This window comes from Thermobia domestica, chromosome 10 (genome assembly GCF_964235325.1).
Source record: "Thermobia domestica chromosome 10, izTheDome1.hap1.1, whole genome shotgun sequence".
Taxonomy (NCBI): domain Eukaryota; kingdom Metazoa; phylum Arthropoda; class Insecta; order Zygentoma; family Lepismatidae; genus Thermobia; species Thermobia domestica.
Window position 1 is genome coordinate 22003712 of NC_137463.1, and position 26079 is coordinate 22029790.

General features: G+C 36.2%; 1 protein-coding gene across 1 annotated transcript in view; it reads right to left on the bottom strand.

Moving 5' to 3' along the window:
* LOC145661415 (ionotropic receptor 75a-like) overlaps positions 1-26079 on the bottom strand; it is a 134122-nt gene that overhangs the window by 63215 nt on the left and 44828 nt on the right. The window contains exons 4-7 of the mRNA XM_081726717.1: positions 21807-21931; positions 18544-18714; positions 9336-9616; positions 7676-7887 (exon numbers count right to left, since the gene is read on the bottom strand). Of these exons, the coding sequence (XP_081582843.1) occupies positions 7676-7887; positions 9336-9616; positions 18544-18714; positions 21807-21931 (789 nt within the window). The remainder of the gene's footprint in view (positions 1-7675; positions 7888-9335; positions 9617-18543; positions 18715-21806; positions 21932-26079) is intronic.

The following is a 26079-nucleotide window of genomic DNA, read 5'->3' on the forward strand; positions in this document are numbered from 1 at the left end:
CTTTAAAATTAAATATCAACCTGTATGTTTAAATTCATATTATGTATCTTCTTACGTGCAACTATATATACTGTAAAATACGTTTTAATTACCGAGAAAGAAAAATCAAAGTGGTACGGGTCCCGGAATCATAAGAACGTATTTTGGAATGAAAGTTGAAGGGTTGGAAAAAATCACAGGTGTTCTCCTGTTTCCTCAACCCTTATCATTGTAGTTAAACGATTTCCTTTTGTCTCCGCCAAGAGACTCTTGCTACTGCCTTCCGAGAAGACGCCCTGCCGTCCCAGCAGGTGAGAACACTGACCTTGAAGAAAAATTTCGTCACATAGAACTAAAGAAAATAAATAAATAAATAAATAAATAAATAAAATAAAAATAAAAATAAATTTCTCCCACGTCGGACATTGGTATCAGTTATAAAAAGAAATAACCAAACCTCAAAAGTGCCAAATATTCATTAAGATGCATATACAAATCCCCGCTTGATCTAGCTAGTGGTTAACGTGTAAGACTTCGGTACACGTGGTCCGGGTTCAATTTCCAATGGGAGTGCATTTTGGTGTTCACCCAGTGTTGTGACCTATAGTGCTCTCAAACGGATCGGGTTGACCCGACCCGACCCGACTCGGATCGGGTCAGCTCGGGTCGGGTCAGGTCAACTCGGGTCGGGTTGTCGGGTCGGGTCAGTCGGGTCAGGTCGGGTCGGGTCAGTCGGGTCAGGTCGGGTCGGGTTTTCGGGTCGGGTTGTCGGGTTGGGTTGTCGGGTCGGGTCAATCGGGTCAGCTCGGGTCGGGTTAATCGGGTCGGGTCAGCTCGGGTCGGGTTGTCGGGTCGGGTCAATCAGGTCGGATCACGGTTCGGGTCAGTCGGGTCATCGGGTCGGGTCAGTCAATTCGGGTCACGGGTCGGGTCGGGTCAGTCTTCAACCCGACCCGACCCGACCCGTTGAGAGCACTACCTTAAAGACATTTGTGAAGAGTGGTAAGATATATGTGGGACTTCAGTTTTTTTTTCCTTTTAGAACGGGTGAATTTCATTCAATCATAATATTTGTAAAAATTGACCCATTTTAATGCGGTTTATTTCAAATCACACAGGAATGATGTCATCACTTACCTTTCAAGCGAATATTGAGAATTACATCCATCTTCCTTTTAGTACATTCGAACCCGTCACTCAATGTTCCCTGCAGTAGCCCTCAAAGTATCCTACAAGAGTTTGCAATTTTTCTTGTAGTGTTAACTCGCATATGTTCAAGTGTTCGTCGGTTATTATGGTACACAAAACCCTCTTGTCAACTGCATAGCAGGTAATCTGAGGACATAAAATAAGGAGACTTCGGGGAACAAGTTCGTAGAAATGATTCGATCACCTGATCAGAGCCATGTGGCATCTGACCCATTGCGCTGACTGCTGATAGTCCAGTGAATATGGTATAACCTTCTCTTCAGTGTCGTCCAGTTGGTTTGAACAAATTCATTTAAAATGTCCATATAACATGCCGTATTCCGTATCCCCTTAAAAAATGTGTCCAGTGACGTGACGCATTGCTCACACTACCACAACGAATGGCGCATAAAATTTTCATCTCTTCTGCGTCATTTGCAACAAACCACATTAAAATTGAACATCCTTTACAGACCGAATGAATGTTGTGACCGAATGAAATCCACCCATTCAAAAAAAAAAAAAAAAAAAAAACATATGAGGGACATGTTTATGTTCTCAAAGCCTATTCCTGTTCACATTAACAATGCCTATTTGAAAAGTAGAAATGGACTGAATTCCTTAATGTTTCTGTTGTTAACTTTTTACCTAGGATGCATTTCTATTAGAATATACAAGAATAAAATATATTTTCTCTAAATGTCTAAACTTTGTGTAAATTTTGGTATTGAATTCAATATTTAACTTTGTCCTGATGAGGTTAATCAGGTAAAAAAAAAAAAAAAAGGAGCATTTCAGTATCTAAGTTATTTTACATAACTGAGTAAGTCCATTCGAAAGTAATAACATTTCTTTTCAATTTGTTTTTCTCATTTTAGTTAGATAAGTACTTTTGTTTTTTAATAACAACATTATCGTGCTCCATTCCATGTAATCTTATTGTCAGGTAGGGTTGTCTGATTCTATAATTCTGTGGGGTGGGATTTTCGGCTTTGAAATTGATTTTTGCTTTGCCAATATTACCTTAGTCTCCCTATCCCAGTTTTCGTTGTTGAATTCTTTTTCATTATTACTTCATCTTTTCTATGCAGTGTTGTAAAATTTTCTGTACCTCTCTATATTCTCACAATCCTGATTCTGAGCTATTTAAATTCTACATTACTATTTCATAGGTTTGAAGTTTTCGTCAATTATAAAGAAAACTGTTGTTTGACATTGTTCTTAACTTTTTTGTGTGTGTAATCAGCTAAGAGAGAAAGTGTAATTATATTTATCAGAGTACAAGCTCCTTAACGGTGAGGTTCAGTACCATCGCCTCCTTTCTTTCGTACCCCATTGATTTGTAGGGGAAATATTCTTCTTTCCTTTGAAATGAATAAAATTTTTGATGTTTTGATTTTACTGATTTCTTCTGAATATCTATTTAAATGTCCCTTGCTTTGTCAAAATGATCTTTTAGTATATATAAATATATTATTATTTAAGTTAGATGTCATTTATGAATATTAAAAATATACAACACAGAATTTAATTTCCACAAAGTAAGAGACATTTAAATAGACCTGAAGAAAAATAATAAAAAGTAAAACCCTTAAAATCTCAAAGAAACAGAGGAAGATTTCCTCGTATATATCAATGGGCTGGAAAAGAAAAATGGCGGAGTTATTCAAGACACTTAAATATGGATAGCAGGAATTATTTAGAATAATATAGTGCTTTTTTGAACATTCTAAGCACTTCATATATTTGCTTTTCTGTTTTTACATACTGTATGAAGGCTATCTATGTTAAAACTCAATTTTATGAAATGCTACAACTTTTTCTTTAAAAAAAATTAGTAGTACATCCGAAGGTATATTACATATAACTTCTATTGAATGATAAGATTCATTACATAGGCTAATGTATATAAGTCAATACGATGTGCATTGTATTGTTAATACAATTTGGTGTGTTTTTAGTGCTAATATAGACCAGAAAAAAATGTGATCTTCTCTTCATTTATTCTCTTAAAGAATTTCTTTAAAACAAAGGATCTTTGCAAAGTATTATGTTATAACATTTTATTTTTGATGTAAATGACTACATTACCCCTTTTTCTCTATATAATGGGCATGCACTACGAGTATACTGTACATGTGGCTGTTTCACTTACGATATAAATTATTTTCTCACATTTTTCTGTTTCATTGTATACAATTAATGTATAAATCATATAGAAACGAATTAAATGAACAATTATTTACCTATTTAATTGTTATTTTATCTTAATATGATTTCCACTTTTAAAGTGTATTTAAATAAATATTTAAGGCATAGAGTTAGAACTTGTGTTTGGTGCATTTCAGTGTTTGGCTTCTACGAATATAGTCATGGGTGAAAGCAGGGGTACTGCCACGTTAAGGGCGGGGGAATACTGTCATGACTCTTTATAACATTGTTTTACTTTTATTTCAATTGTATCATATTGTTCACAATGTGTAAAAACTCACAGAGCTCCTGTTCTACTATGTTTTACAGAACTATAAAAGCTTTATAGTTTACAGGACTATAAAGTGCTTTATATTTTTCAGGGTTAAAATTGTGTATTGATTTTAAGGTTAAGATTTTATGTCGAAACCAGAAATATGTCTCAGTATAAACCTTTGAACCACTTAAGTTTGAAGTGAAACAAATCCATTCCACAAAGCTAAATTCTTTCTCTTTTATAAAACTATACATTTTTTGTCTTTCTTCAAATGATACAGAAATGTAGTAACATAATTTTATGGATTATTAAATAGACCCTCTACTGTATTTTTAGAAATCTGTCATGTTGCAGCCGAAATAATTTTTCAAATTTCAATTAGCAAATTACTATAGGAGATTCAGGAATTACCATTTCGCCTTGCATTGATAATCCTTTTCTATACTATTATTAATTAATATTTCCAATCATTCTAAACAATGGTTTTACCTTTCTGTATAAGACATCGTCCTCGGATTCATATTGAAAATAAGTACGTCACTATGTGGTTTTATAAACTAGAGAAAATTTAGTTTTGTACATAAACGTTTGTTTCACATCGTTACGTTAAGTGGTTCAAAAATTATAAAGCGAGAACAATTCCGAATTGGGCATAAAATTTTAACCTTCAAAAAGGTTAAACACAATTTTAACCCTGAAAACTTTGACAATATATGGACAGCAAAGGAAAAGAATTTATAACAAATTCAGTCATGGTTATTTCAACCAATAAAGCAGGTTATATTAGACGAGATACTCGGTTACTAGAATTAACTTACCCTATTACATTAACCGAGTAAACGGGTTATTTCAATTAACTGAACAGGTTAAATTAACCGATCTACTCGGTTAAACATTTGCCCTACCTTATTACATTAATCGAGTAAATAGGTTATCTTAACTAATTTAATTTGTTATATTAACCGATCTACTTGGTTATACATTTATCCTACCGTATTACTTTAACCCAGTAAATGGGTTACTTTAACTAATTGAATATGTTATATTAACCAAAAAGTCGGTTACTGCAGTTGATGCACCCTGTTTCATTAACCGAGCAGTCGGTTATTCCAACTAACTAGGTTACCGGTTACAGGCTATGATTGATAGTGGTAACTACGTGTTCGGTTAGCGTACCCCTGTGAGTTATTAAACTGTAACCTAGCAATATTAACCTGTAACGCAAGGTTGCTGTCACCTTCTCTCGTTAACCTTGTTAGCTTGGCTGCTTGCACACACGTCTTTGTTGTTCATATATTGACAAACTAACTTGTTTACTGTCCGCCTTTTTCTTGTTTACTAGTAACCATTTTTTTTTTTTTGCGTGTAGGCCCGGTTTGAATCTCTCCGCCACCACATTCCTTTTATTACAATATTTTTATTTATAATTTTTACTTCATTAATTTTTATTTAAGTCCCATTTTCCATTGGGAGTGTGACCCTGTACTTTAAAAAATTTAGAAAATCATTGACGTTTAAAATCCTTTTTCAAATAGTTGATGGGAAAACGACAACCTAAAAAGACCGTATTCAAACGGATTGCTGCGGCTTTTTTTTTCTCCGAAGAAAGCGTTTGCAGCTAGCAAATTTTGAATGCATAGAACAGTGTTGTTCCTAGTGGTCGTGATAGTGAAAATTATGCTTTCAGGGGTAAAATGTACTGACTGTTATAAGTTTTTCACATTAGGCCCACAGACGTGTTAATTGAATTATTCTTAACGATCGTTATTAGCTGCTTAGTTGTTATTTTTAGGTCGCTTTCAAGCATTTGTAAGTCATTCCCAGATACTTTCTCTCCATATAGCACTTAAATCGTACTGAGAATTGTAGAAAGCTACTGCGTATGTACCGAGTGCAACATTACTGGTGAAAATCCGCCATGATTTTCATTGCATTCCTTGCTACGCACCTTTTCTGCTGTCTGCCGACTGCTCGGAAAGGCTACTTTCCACAGGTGGCGTCGGCGCATTTTATGCGCCTTTCCGGCTGTTTGCCGACTGCTCGAAAGAACCTCTTTTCGATGTCAGCTTCTCAATTCTGCCACAGGCGGCATCCGACCTCTTGCCGCAGTCGAAAAGTGGCCCTCTGCCGACTGGATATCAACCCTTCAGGAAGGCAAAATTTTCACCACCTTTTACAGTAGCTTTGCCTAAGTCTGCCTCCGTACTATGATTTATCATGAAGCACACAATTGCTAACTCTGAAAGTATATAATACTTGCATGTCCCGTTCAATTTATTCTTTTTGGCTGAGAATGCTGTAAAAAAGCAAAAAGGAACAAATTTTATACTGAGACACACAAAAAATGCAAGTATTATACTTCAAGAACTTGCAAGGGTGCTCCTTGTCAAGAAATCATAGCATGCAGGAAGACTTAGGCAAGACTAGTGTAGAAGATTATGAAAATTTTGCCTTCCTGAAGCGTTGATTTCCAGTCGGCAAAGGGCCACTTTTCGACGGCGGCAAGAGGTGGGATGCCGCCTGTGGGGGAATCGGGAAGCCGACGTTGAAAAGAGGTCCTCTCCAGCAGTCGGCAAACAGCCGGAAATGAGCATTAAATGTGCCGGCGCCGCCGTCAGAAAGGAGGCCGGCATAAGGTATCAGCAGAGGATCGGAAAGAGGCCTTTCCAACTGTTTTGCCGACTCTCACGGTCGGCAACAGTCGGCAAAGAGTCGACAAAGGGCATTTTTAAACGATTTTCGACCGCTTGCCACCTCAGCAAAAGGTCGGCAATTTGAACAAGTAGATCGTCATGCCGCAACGGAGGGATGCTGGTGGCATGCCACCGTCGACGGCGGCAATCCCTCTTGCAGACCACGGCATCCTGATGGGGTGTGGATTTGCATTATCGTGCAATATAATTGCATTATGCAGTAGAGCTAGACATCTCTCCCTAACAGCACGTCGTAGGTGTCACTGCAAGAATTATTTGTAATACGTTAATGTGACTGTGGTGCCACGAGGAACGAACTGACATACAAGTACTCCCCTTGTGTCATATGACACCATCACCATGAATAGTGTGAGCGAGGGATTCTGGTGAAACATCTTCTATGTGGTGATTCTGGACGTTTCCACTCTGTGGACTGCAATTTCAATTCAGGTTAATACGCCTTGGACCAGAATTCATCTATGGTGATGATTTTGATAAGAAATTGTTCGCCTTCATTCTCATATCGTGTATACTTTTGAACCTCCGAGAAAGCACACGGAACCCGTTTGGCTGCAACTGTACGTAAGTTCAAATCTTGCATTAAAATTTTATGAATGGGTGCTTCTCAATCCTAGTTCGCGTCTCCAGCATTCTGTAGCGTCCATCGTTTCTCGTTCTCCAACAAATGTTCCAATACGGCACGTAATGTATCAGTCCATACACTCAGAGACTTGCCTGACCGTTCTGTGTCGCTGGTTGCTTGGTGTTCTCACTGAAAAGTTGCTACCAGCTTGTGACAGTCAGAATGACAGAGCATTATTCTCTAAGACTTCTACCAATTCTTGGTGATACTCACTTGATGATTCTCTCACAGAGAACGGTCACTTTGATGTACGATCACTGTTCCACTTTTATTTTACACCACGTTTGATTCACAACTATTTTCCCAACGCTGGGCTCATCCAGTACAACACACAGAGCCATATATTAACCAGAGGATAAAATACAGGTATCAGGCGCCCTTCCGCAGTCTACATTTGCATATGGTAAAACATTACTGGGTTGGCATGACGTATCTTGAGGGTCTATCATAATGAAACGAGTTTTTGTAACATTTGCATTAATACATGTGTATGTCACATAGTTGCTTGGGTTTCCTTTGATGATTCCTAGCAATAGTAGATATTCATTACGGATACTCTTTTAGTTGTATACAATATATTTTCAGTACAGTTTTCGATTGTCGAAATATTACTGGTTGACATAACTTACTCCTCAAACTTAACCCTCGCGTTCATAGGAAATTTGCGACTCTTCTCTCAAACAGAATAAAATGTGAAGTTCTTACCACAAAATAATCTCGATTGTAGCCTATATCCTCAATGCCCACTTCTAGTGTGCTGTCGATAAGGTCTCGTAAGGTTTTAATAGTCTTCGCAGGAGGCTGAAGTAGAAGACCTACAATACTTGCCGAATAGAAGGTATACAGTAAGACGCCAAACACAAACACTACCCAAAATACAATGCGCCCAGGGACTTCTCTTAAATCTCTTGAAGAACCTGTAAATAAGATAACGTTCAAAAAATAACTTTTTAAAGATTGATTCATCGTTTTTACATATTTTACATATTTACATAAGATGGGGTGGTTCAAATCATACTTGTACAAACGTAAACAAATAGTGGAAATTCTTCATATGGACGAAACAACTAAAACTGTGAGCAAAATAAACTCAAATGAACAAATAAATAGAAAAGGTGTTCCATAAGGGTCAGTTCTAGAACCTATAGTTTTCTCTGTATCCTAACGATTTATCCTTAAATATAGAGAAAGGTAATATACTCCTTTTTGTTGATGATACAGCAGTAATTGTAACTGAAAAGAACAGAGATAGCTTGCAAGAAGCCATTGATCGTACAACATCCCAACTTATGTATTGTTTTTCTACAGATAAATTAAAACTAAGTGTAGATAAAACAAAGTGTGTTTTCTCCCACTTATCTCACAGAACATCACATCGACTACGGCAGACATCCATAAATAATGAAGTATGTACATTTACTAATACTCTATAAATTTCAGATAAGTATTCAGATGATCATTTTTCATGGCAAGAACCCGTAGAGAAACTAAGCAAAAATTAGCAAAGACTATTACGTAATACGAAATCTTGTCCCAATACTGAATCTACAATCAATTCTGTCTCTATATTATGCCATATTCTATTATCATATTAAATATGGAATTGGCTTCTGGGATCTTCGCCGGAGCTTCAGAGCATACTCAAACAACAAAAATATGTCATAAGAATCATTAACGAAATCACAGAAAGGCACCAGCTGTAGGAAACTATTTGAATCATTGAATAAGACGACAGTTCCTTCTTTGTACATATTTGAAATTCTCAAAATTGCCTGGGATCATTTGGATAATATTAAAAGAGATGGTGATACTCACAACTACCTTACGCGTAGAAAAGATATAACTTATCTACTGTGTATCATAGAACATCTGCATACGGAAAATCACATATCTATACGGGTGAAAATTGTATAACAAACTACCTGGGTATATAAAAAAAATACTCATGAAAGAAGTTTCTTTGTCAACTCAATGCGCAAACTGCTATTAAAAACACATTTTACATTGTAAATGAATATCTTAGGGGAAAATTTGAAACTTCCAAAAATAAATTAAAGTTGTATATAACAAATGGTAAATACAAATATACAGTAATTAAAATAGTAATCAAATATATATATATAATTGTTATATAGATTGTGGAATTGGTTTTGCCTATATCTATTTTCACAAGTTGTTGAATACAAGAGCACTTTATTTGTTCTAAGTATTGTATCGAATTTATGTACTGACGAGTTCTATACCATTTTGTACAAATGTACATGTAACATGGTCCACAGAACAATTAATAAATGACTAATCTAATCTAAATCTAACCTTTTTTCTTTGCAGAGTTCATAAGTGTAAAACGAATAATGTGGGTGACAGTCTCTCGATAAGTACTCACCCTGTTGACATACCGCTCCTGTAACTAACACCATGGCACCACTCAAGGAACATTCTACCAAGTTGGATATATATTCCGTTTGTCTTTTGTGGTCAAACCACGTGGTTAGACGTAATGTAGATATTGTCAAAATGAGAAGCACAAATGTTGTGATCCATACAGATGATTCGAATGGACTAATAAACACATTACGCATTGTTGATACGTCTGGATGTCGAAATATAAAGCACGGCCTAAGAAGAGAAAAGTTTGGAAGGAAATGTTATCAAGAAAATCTTTAACCTTAGAAGAAACAAGAGAAAAAGGTTTAAACAAACAAGTAAATGTTTACAATTACCTAAATAGAGAAGTCTGAATCAAATTCTTCAAACTGGATTTTAACCATCTTTCATACGTTTACCCAATCAGTTTCTACGGCTATTGTACTTATTAGGGTGGTAAGAATGAATTGTCTGTCCCAAGTGCGTAATTTTAAAAGACAAAAATAAATAAAAATAAAAAATAAAATAAAAAACCACATTACCTTATTAACCAAAATAGTTGCCGTCTAAAACCATGTATATTTGACATTCCTCAGCCAACGATTGGATTCTGTGGCAAAAGAAATTTCGAGTTTGGGATGTGAAGAAGTCCTCAACAGCACATAGCACTGCCCGATCATCCGGGAATGTCTTCCTTCCCAAAAAGTGCTCGAGATGTCGAAAGAGATGGTAGTTGCTGAGCGAAGCGTTAGGAGAATACAGTGAATGAGACAGGATTTCATTCTACAACTTATGGAGAATCTGTGACGTTCTTTGAGCAAATATCGCGCATGCATTGTCATGTAACACGACAACTGGGTCATTTCTGGATGTTTACGGTCAAAGTTATGGTGCATTTCATGGAGTTCCGCAGTAGTGGTTTTGCCTCAACAGAAAAAGACATCATGGATCTACTTCACTATAGATTACCATATCAGTAAGATCATCAATGAGTTTCGAAATCATCCTTGTCACAAATATATATATATATATATTACCTTTGTATGTATTCTTATTTTAATTGTATAACAGTTAGTTATAAATTTGATACATTCAATCAATAAAAAATATCTATTATATTCTTAACGTAGTAGTATGAAGCATTACATTAAAGATTTTACGTATTATTCATACTGGTACAAACGCATGCGTACAAGGTTATTAATATACTATCTATACAAAAAAAGGAAAAAAAAAGTACGAACTTCGAAATAGTTTAAACAATATGTACTGAACTTCACTTGAAGAAATAAATAGATACATTTTCTCAGAGGGTATATGAGACTTCAATCCCCAAAGGATTCAAAGTTGTGAGAAAAAAAGACATAGAGTTTGTAAGTTCCGTACATGGAAAACTTTTTTTTTTAACTTTATAAGATTTATTTACACTATCTGAATAATAATCGTTTAAACACTGAAAGGAGCTGTGGACATCTTAAATACAAAATATGTCCAAAATCACCAAAAGTAGGCCAGTAGGCCTGTATTCCTTATGCATTTAACGGTCCATACAAAGTGCACCTCTCGGACCAGACTTCAGACTCCCGGACCACCTCCGTCAATGCACCCATGAACACAAGCAACTAATAATCAAAACTACTTTGGATTATAACTATTGGTAAATGTTTTAAAATATCGTTCCATCTAAATTTAATACGAGAGAATGGATTGGTAATGATTATTACACTGTTATAATACAACGACCATATGTATACGCTGTTGTGATTGACAGTAAGAGTTCTAGAAAAAATTATGTTACTTATATCCCGATGACCTTTCGATTACAATTACGCTTTCGAGTTATATACAATTATAATGTGTAAAAATTAATTGTATTCAAACATTTTTTGAAAATACATTAAATTTAGCTCAGATCCGTTAACCCAAAAGGCCGTATCCATTACATTTTAATTTAACACTTAAATTACTGCAATCAAGTAAAATAAACTCACAGTTTCAAAAGTTTGTTGACCTACAAATACTTGGTTAACAGTAACTGGTATTGAACCCCCCACCTCAACATTTGTATGATTATCACTTTCAAAATTTGTCCAGAAGTTGAAAGAAACATTTTTTAGGGTCTTCCTTTGGCTCTCATCTCCTTCCAATATTCGTACCTTTCTTTTTCGATAAAATGCTCACTTGCTCTTTTATCGTTGGCCATTATTATTATATGATAAACAAAGTACTATTGGAAAATGAAAATATACATCATTATATATTAAAAAACTGAAAAGACTCAGGATAGAAACGAAAATGTTTAGAATGAAAATGAACTAATAGACATTAAAAAAGTGATCATTAAGCAGTGGACAGCGATTGTGAGCCACTGATATTAGGAACTTAAGTTAAAATTTCCCTCAGAAATGATAAAAAATTCCATCAATACCGCCCGCCTTTTCCTAGTATTCTCCTCTCTTCCTGGACCAATGGACAACAAAAACCTAGTCGCTTAACCTGACTTTTCTCAACCCTTAACTGTGATAAATGAACCGAAGCACATTGACGGAATATTGTTTATGACAAGGCAAAGCACCCTTGAAGACCTTTTTTTCTTACTGTGATAATGCCACCCATTCCATAAGCAACACGTACAGTTGACTTCCTTTTGTTTGTTGATCCATTCCCATTTCAAAGACATATTTGGTAATGATATACTCCAGCAAGGTCGCAGAAGGGTTTTTGGGAGAGGAATCAAGAGTCTGTTATTTTTGTATTTTGTGCATATGGTGGGATTGTGGAAAGAAAGCCGCTGTCTTTAGTCATACTGCCATAGTGCTTAATATAACATCTATCGAAAAGATAAATTTCCCTACATTTTATCTCATATTCCTAAAATCTCCGTTTTTCGCTCTTTAAAAACTCTTTCCTAAATCCCCCTGCGGTGCGGGAAATTCTCCTCAAACTAGTATTACTTGTAGGTGTGCATTGGCTCCAATTGATGTAGGAGTCCATTTCAATTGTAAAGGGATGTTTTACAGCCAAGCACCGCAAAGTTCGACCTTATTGTCCTTTTGATGTATTTTATCTTTATCTTAGTCTGTGCAATAATTATTTGAAGCTATTTTGAAAATTTTTCATCATAACATTTTCTCTAATAAATATTCGCATTTAAAACACAAAATTCATTTTCTAGTTTGGCGCCCTCTTCATTCGACGCCTCCTGCAAACGCGTAGTTCGCAGGATTGAAGATCCGGCCCTGTTGGAAAGCCACTTATGTCTTTCTTTCTCGGAGTTAACACCTGTCTAAGCGTCCACCTACCTGGAGTCTGGTACCCGTCCACCTGTTGTTTATTTTATGAAGGCTAACACATGCAAACAGAACTGAAAGTATTCACATGCAGACGGAATTACACACATAAAATTTTCATTATTCCAAATTAGGAGCATTGGCAAGACGAATGATATTTTGTAATAAATTTGTTTTAAAAATAATGATTTTAAAGTAACAGTAGTTAGGCCTATTTTAACTGTATGATAAATAAATACACGTGAATCACTAGCACAAGGAAATACGTAATACTATTTTTATTTATGCCCTGCGACGGAAAATAACGCGAACAACTGATAGTATCGCGAATAACTGATATCGCGAATAACTCATAAAAGTTATTTCACAAATCCTAGGTGATTCGATAAATTCTGAGGAATTCCTCAGTTACACACTTTTCATTGTTTTGCAATATCACTAACCGATTACTACATCTTCACAATCCCATTTTAAGCACCAGTTTTGTCAGACAATAATTTATGCACATTTCTTGATATCATAGTTATGTTTGGCGTCATGACGGTAGAAAACAATTTAACTATTTTCTAAGAAAAATGCAAAGAAAGACTAGACGCCTAGCTATGACACTTGACTTCCTCTTCACTGTCTCATTGCCTTCTGTCCACCTGCTTCTTGACCATCAACTGACTCAAGGTTCATGGACTAACTTTAGCTTCTTCCATCAACCACGGAGTGAGGGAGGAGGACAAGGAATCCCTCTTCAATTTCCCCAAACAGAAGAAAAGACAACCCTATGGCAGATTCAACGCTTATCGCTGTATATCACAATATAACTACTATTCAATTATATTCACTAATTAACGAAATGAACATCGGGAAATTCCCTTTTGTGCCTTCTACAAACTGGGATGAACAGCAAGTGATGCAACTTACAATTGAACCACTGATTGGAAAAAAGGAATAAGTACATTTTTTTTTCTTTTTGCGATTTTAACCTGTGTTCCTTTAAGATAGTTACATCGTTGACTAGAAAACAGGAATGTTTGGGCAACTCTATATGACCAATGTAGAAGACAAAATCTCTCGCTGATTAGAAAAAGGGAATAACTACGTTTCTTATTTCCTTCTTCCAGTCACTACAGGACATCACCTAAACTGTGAGACTGTGTAAGTAGACAACCACCAGAGCCCTCTGCTGTCGTTACGATATTTCGCCTTCTTTTCGCATTGCACAATTTATAGAGAACTTTTGCCCCAATCAGTTACAGATTTACATGTTTTCAGTGATACAAGTGTTGATTAAAACTGCAATCATACAATGACATGAATGCTTTTCAGCCTGACCGTGTCATAACGGTTCAGCACTATACAGCAAAATTTGCCTGTCAGAGGTCACAATTTTTATCATGTGACCGAAATTTTGCTGTAATCAAACCAGAACTCAAACGACACTATCGCATTTATTTACCAGCACAGTATAACCACATGATTGCGAATGCAAGAAACACTGATTCTCCATTTCAGGTTTACGAAGTTGTCTTAGATTTTAGATTGTTAAAGAAATCTTAGATTTTAAACATTGGTGATAACCGTTTTACAAGAAATCTTCAGGTACCATTGTGGACAAAACAGTGAAATTCCAAGTAAGTAAATAGAGACACTGTTTACAAAGCAGAATTTCCAGGTTATGTGCAAGCTCATAAGTTTATCAATGGATTAAGAACTGATATTTATCAATTACTCAAAAGTAATGTCACAAACGGTCCACTGCCAACGTCAAAGCCATTCGATTGGCAAGACTCGATCAATCAGAAAAAGATCAACGATTCTTCACAAATCATCAAATACATACCTGACCAATACAAACAGTTTCATAGGATGATTTGTTCATGGAAAACAACTGAAAAGAAACTGTAGAAGACGAAGATGCAGACGGATAGGACCCTATGTAAACCCATTCTACTGTGACAACGTATTTTTCTACGTATTTTGTTCAGTTGTCTATTGTATTACTTTTCATGCTGTACGAATAACATGTGCTGTACAGAAAAACGAACGGTTACAATAGAAGTGTTAGAAGCCATAACATGCGTGATAGTTCGAATACATATATCCAAGATTAACATACAACATTGCATTCAACATGTACATTTTCATAGCTCTCTATCATAAACTGCACCTTACATACCCTACACACAATTACAATTGCGTCCAACTTTAATTGATTGGAAAAAAGGAATATATTTTTAAGCTTTTCTAAGCAATTGCAGTGCTGCAATACAATATTCTTCTTGTTGTCTTAGTGTTTGTTAGTTGTTTTGCTACAAATAATCAATTATACACTTTTTGCAACAAATACAAACAACGCCTCGAGAAGGTTTTTTTTAGCGTTATTGAAAACTTAGGTCTGATGCACTTATTCCCTTTTTCCAATCAGTGATTCAATTAGCGATGATATAACCAACGAAGTTAAAACATTGACTTCGTTTTCTTCCATTCCTTATACGGGACTCTCGCAACGACTACAGACCCTATGTATGTTCAGTTGAGATCCATAGCTGTTCTCTCCGTTATATGTACAGTGTACTCGTTTGAAGCTCTTAGCTGCACTTCCAAGAATTCCGTCTAGCAAATAAAATGTTCTATGAGCTATGTAAAGTTGATACCATTAAAATACTGTATATAGAAATAATTTACATAGAAATAAATCTAGTTCTGCTTTCTTCCTTCGATTTGTTCCAAAATTTTATCTCATAGCTCATGTATCAAAATTCCACTTGTTTACTTCATTAATTTTGCACTTATTTCTTTCTTCATCCACTGTGCTTCCTTCCGTTTCCTTATTATCGTCCTTTTTTCTCTTTCCAGTCCTTACACACCTTTCCAATCTATTGCATGACCTGTATCTTTAACGTGTTTATAAATAGCATTATTCTCTCTCTTAAGCCTCATATCATTCCTATGTTTTTTCATTCTTTCCTTAAGTTTCTTCTCTCTTTCCCCAATGTATTTCATATCACAATCCTTACTTCTAATTTTATACACTACACCTTCAGCTTCTTTATATATGTCTTCCTTCTACTCCCCGTCTTTTTAACCAAATTCAGTATTTTCCGTCCTTCTTTTTTGTACGTCTTTACTCCACCTTTTCTTAATTAGCTCTTCAGTGCTTCCGTCCAGGCTCGTATCCAGGGGGGTCTAAGGGGCCCTAATTTTTGCTGCCCCCCTTAAAATTTTCACGGTAGGTTTGCAAACGAACTCTAATATGGTGATGAACTATAATATGGTTGTATCGGGCCCCCTAACTTCAACCCGATCAATACTAAACATAAATATATTATCTCTCCTATTCTCTATTTGCTCTATTATTCTTTTCAGTTCCGTATTCTTTACTTTGCGACACTGTTTTTTCTGCTTTTTTGAACTGGCTTACCGACCTGCTTCCGTCTACTCTCCAATGCTCCCTATTCCGTGCCGTTTCTTTACCTCTCTTCTTCTTATCTTCCTTCTTTTCTCTCCTATTCTGCTTTTCCTTAATTTCTCTTTGTTGTAACCTTTCCTTCCTCTCCAGTAGGCTGTGAAACTTCTCTATATCCTCCTTCCTTCTCTCTTCATCACAATCTATTTCTTCTATTCTTCTCTCCATATTCTTTACGAAGTTTCTTCCGTGCTATTACCTACATTACTCCTTCCATAACAGTAAATTCCTGCTATGCATTCTTTCCCATACCATCTTGTATTGTAATAAATCATCCATCTTTTATCTCTATAATCAAGCCCAGGAAGTTTATAGCATTGTTCCTTTCCATTTTCGTTTCCAATTTTATCTTTTTCTCTTGTTCTTCAATCCTCCTTCCGAAGTTTTCTAATTGCATCCTTGTTCCTTTCCATAATTCCAGTCATCTACGTACCTGCAAAACATTATTAGGTTCTTTTCACCTTCTTCTATCACTTTCTGCTTCTATCTGTTCATCACTAGTTCTGGCAACACTTGACTTAATCTTGAATTTATACTTAATCCTTCTTTAATCAGTTTTTCCCTATTGGTCAATAATTATTGTCCAATAATACTCTCAACGCTTTCACTATTTTCTCTCTCTTCCAATCTCTTATTTTCCTACGTTTTATTTCTTTTTCTGTTAGCTTCACCATGTAATCCCACTTAATACTGGGAAATATTGTCTTAACATCAATACTAAACATAAATATATTCTCTCTCCTATACTCTATTTGCTCTATTGCGGGAGCTCATGTGGTTCGGATTCCACGTTAATCAGTAGGTCCACGTCTCATATAGCCTCGCTGCTGAAAGGGACGCTAAATTAAAATCAACTCTATTTGCTCTATTATTCTTTTCAGTTCCGTATTCTTTACTTTGCGACACTGTTTTTTCTGCTTTTTTCCTTAATTCTTCTTGTAACGGTTTCAAATAGTTGCTCCTACAGTCCAATATTGGATTTAAGGTGGATCACTACCCGGAAGTCAATACAATTTTAGCTCATTGCCTTAACTACTGCGTAATGAAGCTACACATATTATAAATATTTTACCGTAAGATAGAGTAATGTTTCAGCTATAGCACAAGACACTGACTCATTTGGTTGTGTTTCCTGATATCAAAAAATGTAACAAATAAAAGAAAATATTTGATTCGTTTTACAACGAGCACACAGGATGGCACTTACTGTAAAATCTTACTAGAAGTGCTCAGTTTTACGAAATGTTTCTTTGTATGTGTAAAGTATTTTAAAGTGACGATCTTATTACGAAATAGATATATTGTTTGACCGTTTCTCGTGTTATGTTTCATATTTTATTTAAATATTAATTTACATTTAAGGAAATAGATTTCGTGACGAAACTTCCGCAGAACGCCATAATGCGTTGTTGCCAAATTTGTACGTTTACTGTAGTAGTCACAATAAGAAAATTCCTGGATTCTTGCATTGCAGTTCGAGAAGCGGAATTGCAGTAAGGGTTGAAAACTAATTTCCCTAATAAGTATCCAAGTATAATTCCATTATTACTTCCTTTATTATCTCGCATCAGTAAACACTCGACACTATCTGGCAACGCCACACTATTCACGCTGCGTTTAGCATAGCACTGGGAACACCTAGTTATCCACCTTAATCTCTTCTTTATAAATCTTGGGGAAGCCTTAGGCTAAGTGAGTTGCAGAACATTATCTGCCGAATATTACGTCACAGAACAGGCAAACCTTTTTTTTCCGGGATTTTCACTTCGAGGTCTAACAGTATACATTCCCCAGAATCGATTCACATGATTCCTTATCTGAAGTTTCAAGAAGCTTCGGTTTTACTGCTCGCTTTCTATGAGGTTTCTTATTAGACTGTTGATCATTTTTTAAAAATGTTTATCTTTCAGTTTCCTTTCCCTTCAGCTGAGCCTCTTCTCTTCTTTCTTTCCTTCAGACGACAAAGTTTTAGAGGCATACCAAGAACTTCTGGGGGATCATATTACAACCCTCGCCATAATAGAACTGGAACACTTCTAATCAATCTTTGCAACTTTCATAGTATCTACAGAAAAAGAATTTCTTGAACATACTTTATCCATTGTAATATATTGTCATGATTAAGCACTATAATTAAAAGCGAAACAATAACCTTTAAAAAATGTTCAGATCGAAAACAATGCGTTCAGTCGCGATCTACAAAGCACAACTGAATAAGAGCGCTCTCTAGTGGGAAAAGGCATTATTAAATTAACAGTTCAAGTCGTCACCACCAGGCTGAGAGCGCAGTATGAAAAAATATTGAGGCGGCTCGTAACACCGCCTTTACCTATACTACTACTACTACTACTACTACTACTACTAATAATAATAATAATAATAATAATAATAATAATAATAATAATAATAATAATAATATGTGCAGAATATATATCGGACAGAATCAAATTGTTTACCTGAATTTCCACACGGGCACTGTGTAATCTGCTGCTTTTAGCCTACTTTTCCAAATCATACCACAAGTACCACCAAGATCTATTTCATGTCGTTGTAACATTCCTATCACACCATCAAATGATACATTGTCAATTAGATAACCCCAAGATTTTGTTGTACGAATAGTCACTCTGCAAATAAAATTTAAATAAGAAATTCTTTTCCAAATACTGAATGTCGACATAAAATTAGTTGCCATAGCTGTAGACAACATTTCATGCAATATTAACATATAAAATTGTACACAAATATGAAGTACAAATCGTTAAAAATACGTATTAAGTTTAATATATACTATCAGGGGCTTGGATGCAACCCACAAATTTACCATTCGTCCTCTAAATTCGGCTTAACCCCCAAAATTTACTTTTATTACCCCAATTGCAACTCTCTCCTAAATTTACTCATGTCCAGTGGAAAAATTTTCCCCCGAAATATTCTCATAGGCGCAACTTGTGGGCCAAAACTCGTCTGTGGGTACTAGAGACCTGCACGGGCCGAATTTTCCGGCCCGAGCCCAATCCAGCCCGAATTTACGTAGGCCCGACAAAGCCCGGGCCCGAAAAGTTTTGGAGATTTTCGGCCCGAGCCCGGCCCGGCCCGATAAGTTTTTAAAATTCTTGGCCCAAGCCCGGCCCAGGCCCGATAAATTTTCGAAGTTTCATTTTGTAACATTTTCACGGGCACACTTTTTCAACATTTGCATTTATTCTAATTATCGTTTAACGAATGTTAATCATTATTAAAGAATTGCAATTAATCGGCCCCAGCCCGGCCCGACCTGAAGAGAAATTAGTGTCGGCCCGCCCAAGCCCGTGCAGGTCTCTAGTGGGTACCCCATGTCAACTAGCTGAACTTCGACTTGCATTTTTTTAATATTAATACAAAAGAGCCAATAGTACTTAACATGTCTCATCTTTTGTTTTGGACTCCACAAGAACTAAGGGAAGTCTACAACATACACCACAAGCTTTATTGACTTTGGTCCCATACTATTTGGGAACTCTTGTTTCACGATTTACACGCGCTGGGTTACACGATTAAAAAGAAAAAAGAAAGAAAGAGTGCCAACCTATCAGTGCCTTTTATTACATGAGCTACTGTCTGTGAAAATTGCAATAGCAAGAAAAACTCATGTAAATGGAATTAATTTTAAAACACATATCTGTTACCTGACTAAATAAATGATTACAATGTTGGAAATCAAAAACCAGTAGATCTAAAGCGTATAATTCTTAGTGAACGTATGCTGCCTGTTTTGGCGTATAGGTTAGGGACGTGGACAGTAACAAAATTAGATATTCAATGAAGTTAAATCTTTTAGTTTAACGTCTCACGATTATGCCTGTTAGACTAAGAAGACGATGGTTAAAGTGGGAGGAAACGGGAGTACTCCGAGAAAACTCACCGACACGATGTTGTCCACCACAAACTTATTTGGCCAGAAATCGAACTAGGGACCCCATGCATCAGAGGTAAGAACTCTACTATTGCGCCATCGTGCCCCCAATTAAATATTCACCGTATCCAGACTACAAGACAAAGAATGGGAAGATGTTTGCTAGAAATCACCCACAAAGATAAGAAAAGTACCATATGGATTAAGCAGCGATAGAAGTACGGATATTATCATGAAAAAAAAAGTATTGAAATGGCAATGGGCTGAACATCTTTTAAGAAGAAATTATGATTGATATCAGTGGTGGAAGTGAAACGGTATGCGGTGGTAGGCCATATCGCCTCTGGTTTTTCAGTGATGAAGGCATACCATCTCTGTTTTTTTTAAATGACCATAACATACCATCACTGAAGAGTGGATGCTAAATACGCTAAATACTTTTAATAAATCCATTTTTATACCCAGTAATTGACGAATAGCTTTGCACCTAAAAACGTTTTACTTCTTATGTAGAAACAATTTCTAGATATAGTACACCACTTTTGTTACCTTTTCCCTACTTTTTGTTTTTAAAATGAGATGTCTTCAAAGCAGTTCATCTATTTTATATTTTAATGTCATATTGGATGGTTGCTTTCTTTTGTATGTATGTGTGATTGTGTTGTTGCCTTAATTCATATAAATAGCGTGTTTTCAGCGTTGGCGAATTTAGGGGTTGTCTATTGTGGGGGCGGAACTTCCAGAAGTTTGGAATACTTCACAGTAGAGAGGGGGAACCGGGAGATTTCCTGCAGGAAATGGTTAATATCCTCATTTGGTTTCTTAGTATTTTCATGTATACAGTAATTCTCTATAATACAGCATAAAAGGATACTTTTGATTTTTCCAGAAAGTTGTTGGCCGGGGATCAAAGTTTCTCCATATCTAACACACACACACACACACCGATACTATGGAGAAGCTCTTCAATGGTTTTCAGTCATTGTGTAAATAGAAATGCAGTCTTTTAGGCAACATACCCTCACTGTATTTCAACATTTAGATAGCCGGTATATCGAGTCAAAATCATAATAAAACATACCGCCTCTGCTTTTTTTTTCCACTTCGAATACTGATGGATAGAGAAAAGCAATTCTTGAATAGAATACTGAGAGAGAAGGAGAAACTAGGTAATATCTTGGTATAAAGTGATGTGACGAAATCAAGAAACACTGCAAAGTAAGGTGGAAAAGAACTGCCCGAGATATATTGTTGTGAGAAAAGAGCAGGAAGATTTTCATGCAGCAGTTGATTGATAATAGTTCTCTGTGAAAATGAATCTACATAAAGTTCGGAAATAAATTCTTCAGATCTAGGTGCCAGTACCCAATACTAAGGGCAATAACAACACAAATTCAATATAATATACAGGATGGCCCAAAAGCAGGTATCTATACAATTCCGTACTGATCAACTCATTGCTTTTTATATCATTTCTTATGGTTATCCATCAGGCAGACTTAGTTTCTTTATTATTTGTTTTCAATGTCTTTTTACTCATATCTTAGGCCTGGAGCAGCCAAAGCAAATAAACCTATAAGCTAAAATGTTATACTTGATTAATGCAAGGGTGTATACCTACTTATTTTGCCTTTACGTTATCTAGGCGCCAGTATTTTCACTCACCATGACAACCTAGCACCCGAGCCTTTTAACATTCATCGTTCTTCTGACCCTCCCCTCCCGACTAAACGAACCTTCTAGATCCACTAATGATCAATAAGGAATTGACTTCAGGAACAGAGAATAGAAAGTATATCTGCAAAGAGCAATTCGAAAACTTACGTAAAGTTGAAGAGGTCCTGAAGGTGCTGAAGAAGAGCGTAACTAAGTCTTGTCATGGAATCCAGATGCTTGTCTTTCAGACTAAGTATACGTTCGATAATATTATCTGTTGGCAGTTTGGTCACCTGAAAAGAAAAAAAAATACTTTATTACTGTATTTTAATAAGTTTGAAGTGAATTTAGTGTTTTCCAAAGTGCAAATCTATCGTAGAGTCCCCATTTCTTCCCTCTTTTCACTGAACGTTGATCTATCCAGACTTCCGTTTAAATCTTCCTGTCCGGTTTGCTCTTTTACATATAAATATAAGGTATTCACCCTTTACTATGGTTGCATTCAAGTGTAAATGAAAGCAATTTCATTTCATGCAACATCTTTGAAAAATATTGGACATATATTTCGTTCTTTTTTAATTGCAAGTTTATTTCTCGTTTATTTATTTTATTATCAAACTCAAGCAACGTAACATGAAATTCATTTTTTGCGATTACATCGCCAAGTAGTAAGTAGTTTTCGGTTGCAGAATCCGAATCTGCAATAAAATTAAATTTTCAAGTTGGCCTCCGTAGCTCAATGATGGGACTTCTCTGGGGGCACTTGTTCACGGAATTTTTGTCATTTTGGAGAGTTTTTTCATTTTGTGTCATGTCTGTCGCAGTTAGATGAGACTCTGTGTGGTGGTGGTGGTGTGTGTGTGTTTGTGTGTGTTTGTGCTTGTGTAATCAGGGGATGACATCTTGGCTTCCTCTCTGTGGAGCTGCAAGCATCTAGTTTGAGGCTAACAGCAATGAGAACTCTACACTACAGCACTACAATATATATAGAGGAATCTACATAAAAATTATTGGGGTGTTGGGTGTGTTCCGACGCTGATTCGATTCCATTCGGATTCGAATGCAGCCGTATGTGTATGCTGCGTTCTTTTGTGAATATATCGTACGTCCGAGAAGTTGTCCCCCCCCATTGAAGCACTAATGATCTCTTCTAGTGCAATCGAAAGTGCTTCGTTAGTGCTTCATAGAACAACAAATCCCAACATTAGTGCTTCAAAATTTGGACGCTAGAAGCAAAAAACTTTGAGGGGGCCAACTTCACGTTAGCACCCCAGAAAGCACTAACGATTAAACCTAGTGCAATCGTTAGTGCATCGTTAGTGCTTCCAGAAAACACGAATAGTTTCGTTAGTGCTTCACAACTAGTGTGGTTATGGCCAGTTATATGTCACGAAATTTCCATAAGGAATACATGGGGAATTTTTAATTGGCTCAAATTCCCGCCAAATTCAAAAGCGCTAATGATCTCTTCTAGTGCAATCGTTAGTGCTTCGTTAGTGCTTCTTAGAACACTAACCCCAACATTAGTGCTTCAATAATTTGGACGCTAGAAGCAAAAAACTTTGGGGGGAGGTCAAATTAACGTTAGCCCCCCCCCCAGAAAGCACTAACGATTAAACCTAGTGCAATCGTTAGTGCATCGTTAGTGCTTGCAGAAAACATGAATAGTTTCGTTAGTGCTTCACAACTAGTGTGGTTGTGGCCTGTTATAAGTCACGAAACTCCCATAAGGAATACATGGGGAATTTTTAATAGGCTCTAATTCCCGCCAAATTCAAAAGCGCCAATGATTTCTTCTAGTGCAATCGTTAGTGCTTCGTTAGTGCTTCTTAGAACACCAACCGCAACATTAGTGCTTCAATATTTTGGACGCTAGAAGCAAAAAAACTTCTTATTCTGTCAGTTATTTGTCATAAGGAATACATGGGAATTTTTAATTGACTCAAGTTTCCGCCAAATTCAAAAGCACTAATGATCTCTTCTAGTGCAATCGTTAGTGCTTCGTTAGTGCTTCTTAGAACACCAATCGCAACATTAGTGCTTTAATAGTTTGGACGCTAGAAGCTAAAAACTTTGGGGGGCCAACTTCACGTTAGCCCATCCCAGAAAGCACTAACGATTAAACCTAGTGCAATCGTTAGTGCATCGTTGGTGCTTCCAGAAAACACGGATAGTTTCGTTAGTGCTTCACAACTAGTGTGGTTATGGCGTGTTATATGTCACGAAACTCCCATAAGGAATACATGGGGAATTTTAATAGGCTCTAATTCCCGCCAAATTCAAAAGCGCTAATGACATCTTCTAGTGCAATCGTTAGTGCTTTGTTAGTGCTTCTTAGAACACCAACCTTCAACATTAGTGCTTCAATAGTTTGGACGCTAGAAGCAAAAAAAATCTTATTCTGTCAGTTATTTGTCATAAGGAATACATGGAAATTTTTAATTGGCTCAAATTCCCGCCAAATTCAAAAGCGCTAATGATCTCTTCTAGTGCAATCGTTAGTGCTTTGTTACTGCTTCTTAGAACGCCAACCTCCAACATTAGTGCCTCAACAGTTTGGACGCTAGAAGCAAAAAACTGTGGGGTGGGGCCAACTTCATGTTAGCCCCCCCCCCCCACGAAAGCACTAACGATTAAACCTAGTGCAATCGTTAGTGCATAGTTAGTGCTTACAAAAAACACGAATAGTTTCGTTAGTGCTTCATAATTATTGTAGTTATGGCCAGTTATTTGTCACGAAACTCCCATAAAGAATACATGGGAAATTTAATTGGCTCAAATTCCCGCCAAATTCAAAAGCGCTAATGACATCTTCTAGTGCAATCGTTAGTGCTCCGTTAGTGCTTCCTAGAGCAGTGACTCTTAACACTAGTGCTGCAATAGTTTGGACACTAGAAGCAAAAAATCTTTGAAGGACAAGCGTGAAGTTAGCTCCCCAGGAAGCACTAACAATCAAATCTAGTGCAATTGATAGTACATTGTTGGTGGTCCTAGAAAACACTAAGAGTGGAAGAGAATGTGAATAATGAGTGTTTATTCACACATACTCTCTCTTCCACTCTTCTCCAAAACTCATTCCAGGGTTTGGAGCTCTTAAAAGTAGCTCTAAGTAGGAGTATTACAAACCACCGAGCCCCCAGAAGTCCATCATAGATTCGCCTCTCGAGAAGAGTATGCGTGAATAAACACTTATTATTCACATTCAGTTTGCACATCTCAACAAACAAACAATATTTTCATTCACTTCCATCTACTACTGCATTCTACTGAACTGAAACGCCTTTTTGTTTAAAAATAATTATTCATTTTTCAATAATTGTAAATGTTTAAGTTCAGTAATTCACCATGAATAGAGTCAACTAGAAGTGTTTTTGTAACGAAGAAATAACAACATGAACTGTGAAATATCTTTCAACAAACTGTCGAGGGTTGAGAGTCGACAAACTTTACTCTCTCGTTTACCGATTACCTCGAAACCGCGGTAGCCAGAATTAGCCCAGGATAGGGGACTTATATTAAGAAAATGAAAATCTCAGGAAAATGCAGGTCGTTTAGTTTTATGGCTCTTAGTCAGTATGAAAGTACTGATAGAAATATGGCCATTGAATTATGACTATTTTGTAGAACATTCCACTTTAATATCACAGGAAATTCATCTTCCGGCTTGCTTGGTTGTGAAAAGTTATAGAGTGTATTGGTATACTGTGTAAAGTATGTGTACTGTCGCTGATTTGTGATAACAATCAGAAACAGAAGTAAAAGGTAAATTACAGTAATAGTTTTCTCTTAATAGTTTTGTATTGAAGGGGAAACGGAAAACCTACTTTTATCTTAACATTTTCTTTCTTAAAATTTCTATTCGGTTTCACACCCGTCCCCCTCAACATTGAATACGGAAATGGAGAACTTATTTAGAATTTGATTGTTGATTCCAGTATATTTCAAGCATCACTTCTTGGACCTAGGCCTGTGTTATGTCGATAACGCTATCGTCGATATATATATTATCATATATCAACATTCGATATCGCAAATATGTGGACATGAATATAACATTCTAAATTTTCGATATCGATATTCGGGGGGGGCGACGAGGTATAAGGAGCCCCTAAGACTTGCGATGGATGAAGAAATTAAAGTTACTTTTTACAATCATTATATCTTTCATATCACAAATTGCAATGTAAATACAACCACTTGCAAATTTGCAATATTATATTATATAATTTCTTAGACGCCAGAACGTTTCTGTTCCCTGAAAAAAAAAATCACGTGCAAAAGCAAGTGCTTCGAACTTTGAACTAGAATTTACCATAAGAAAGTTTTTTATTTCTATCTTATTTGCAGTTTGCCACACTGATATATTTCTGACAAAATTGAGGTTTAGTCCAACGCCTTTCTAAGTTGCAACCAACCGAACCGCCGAGCTGTTTGGGTTGCC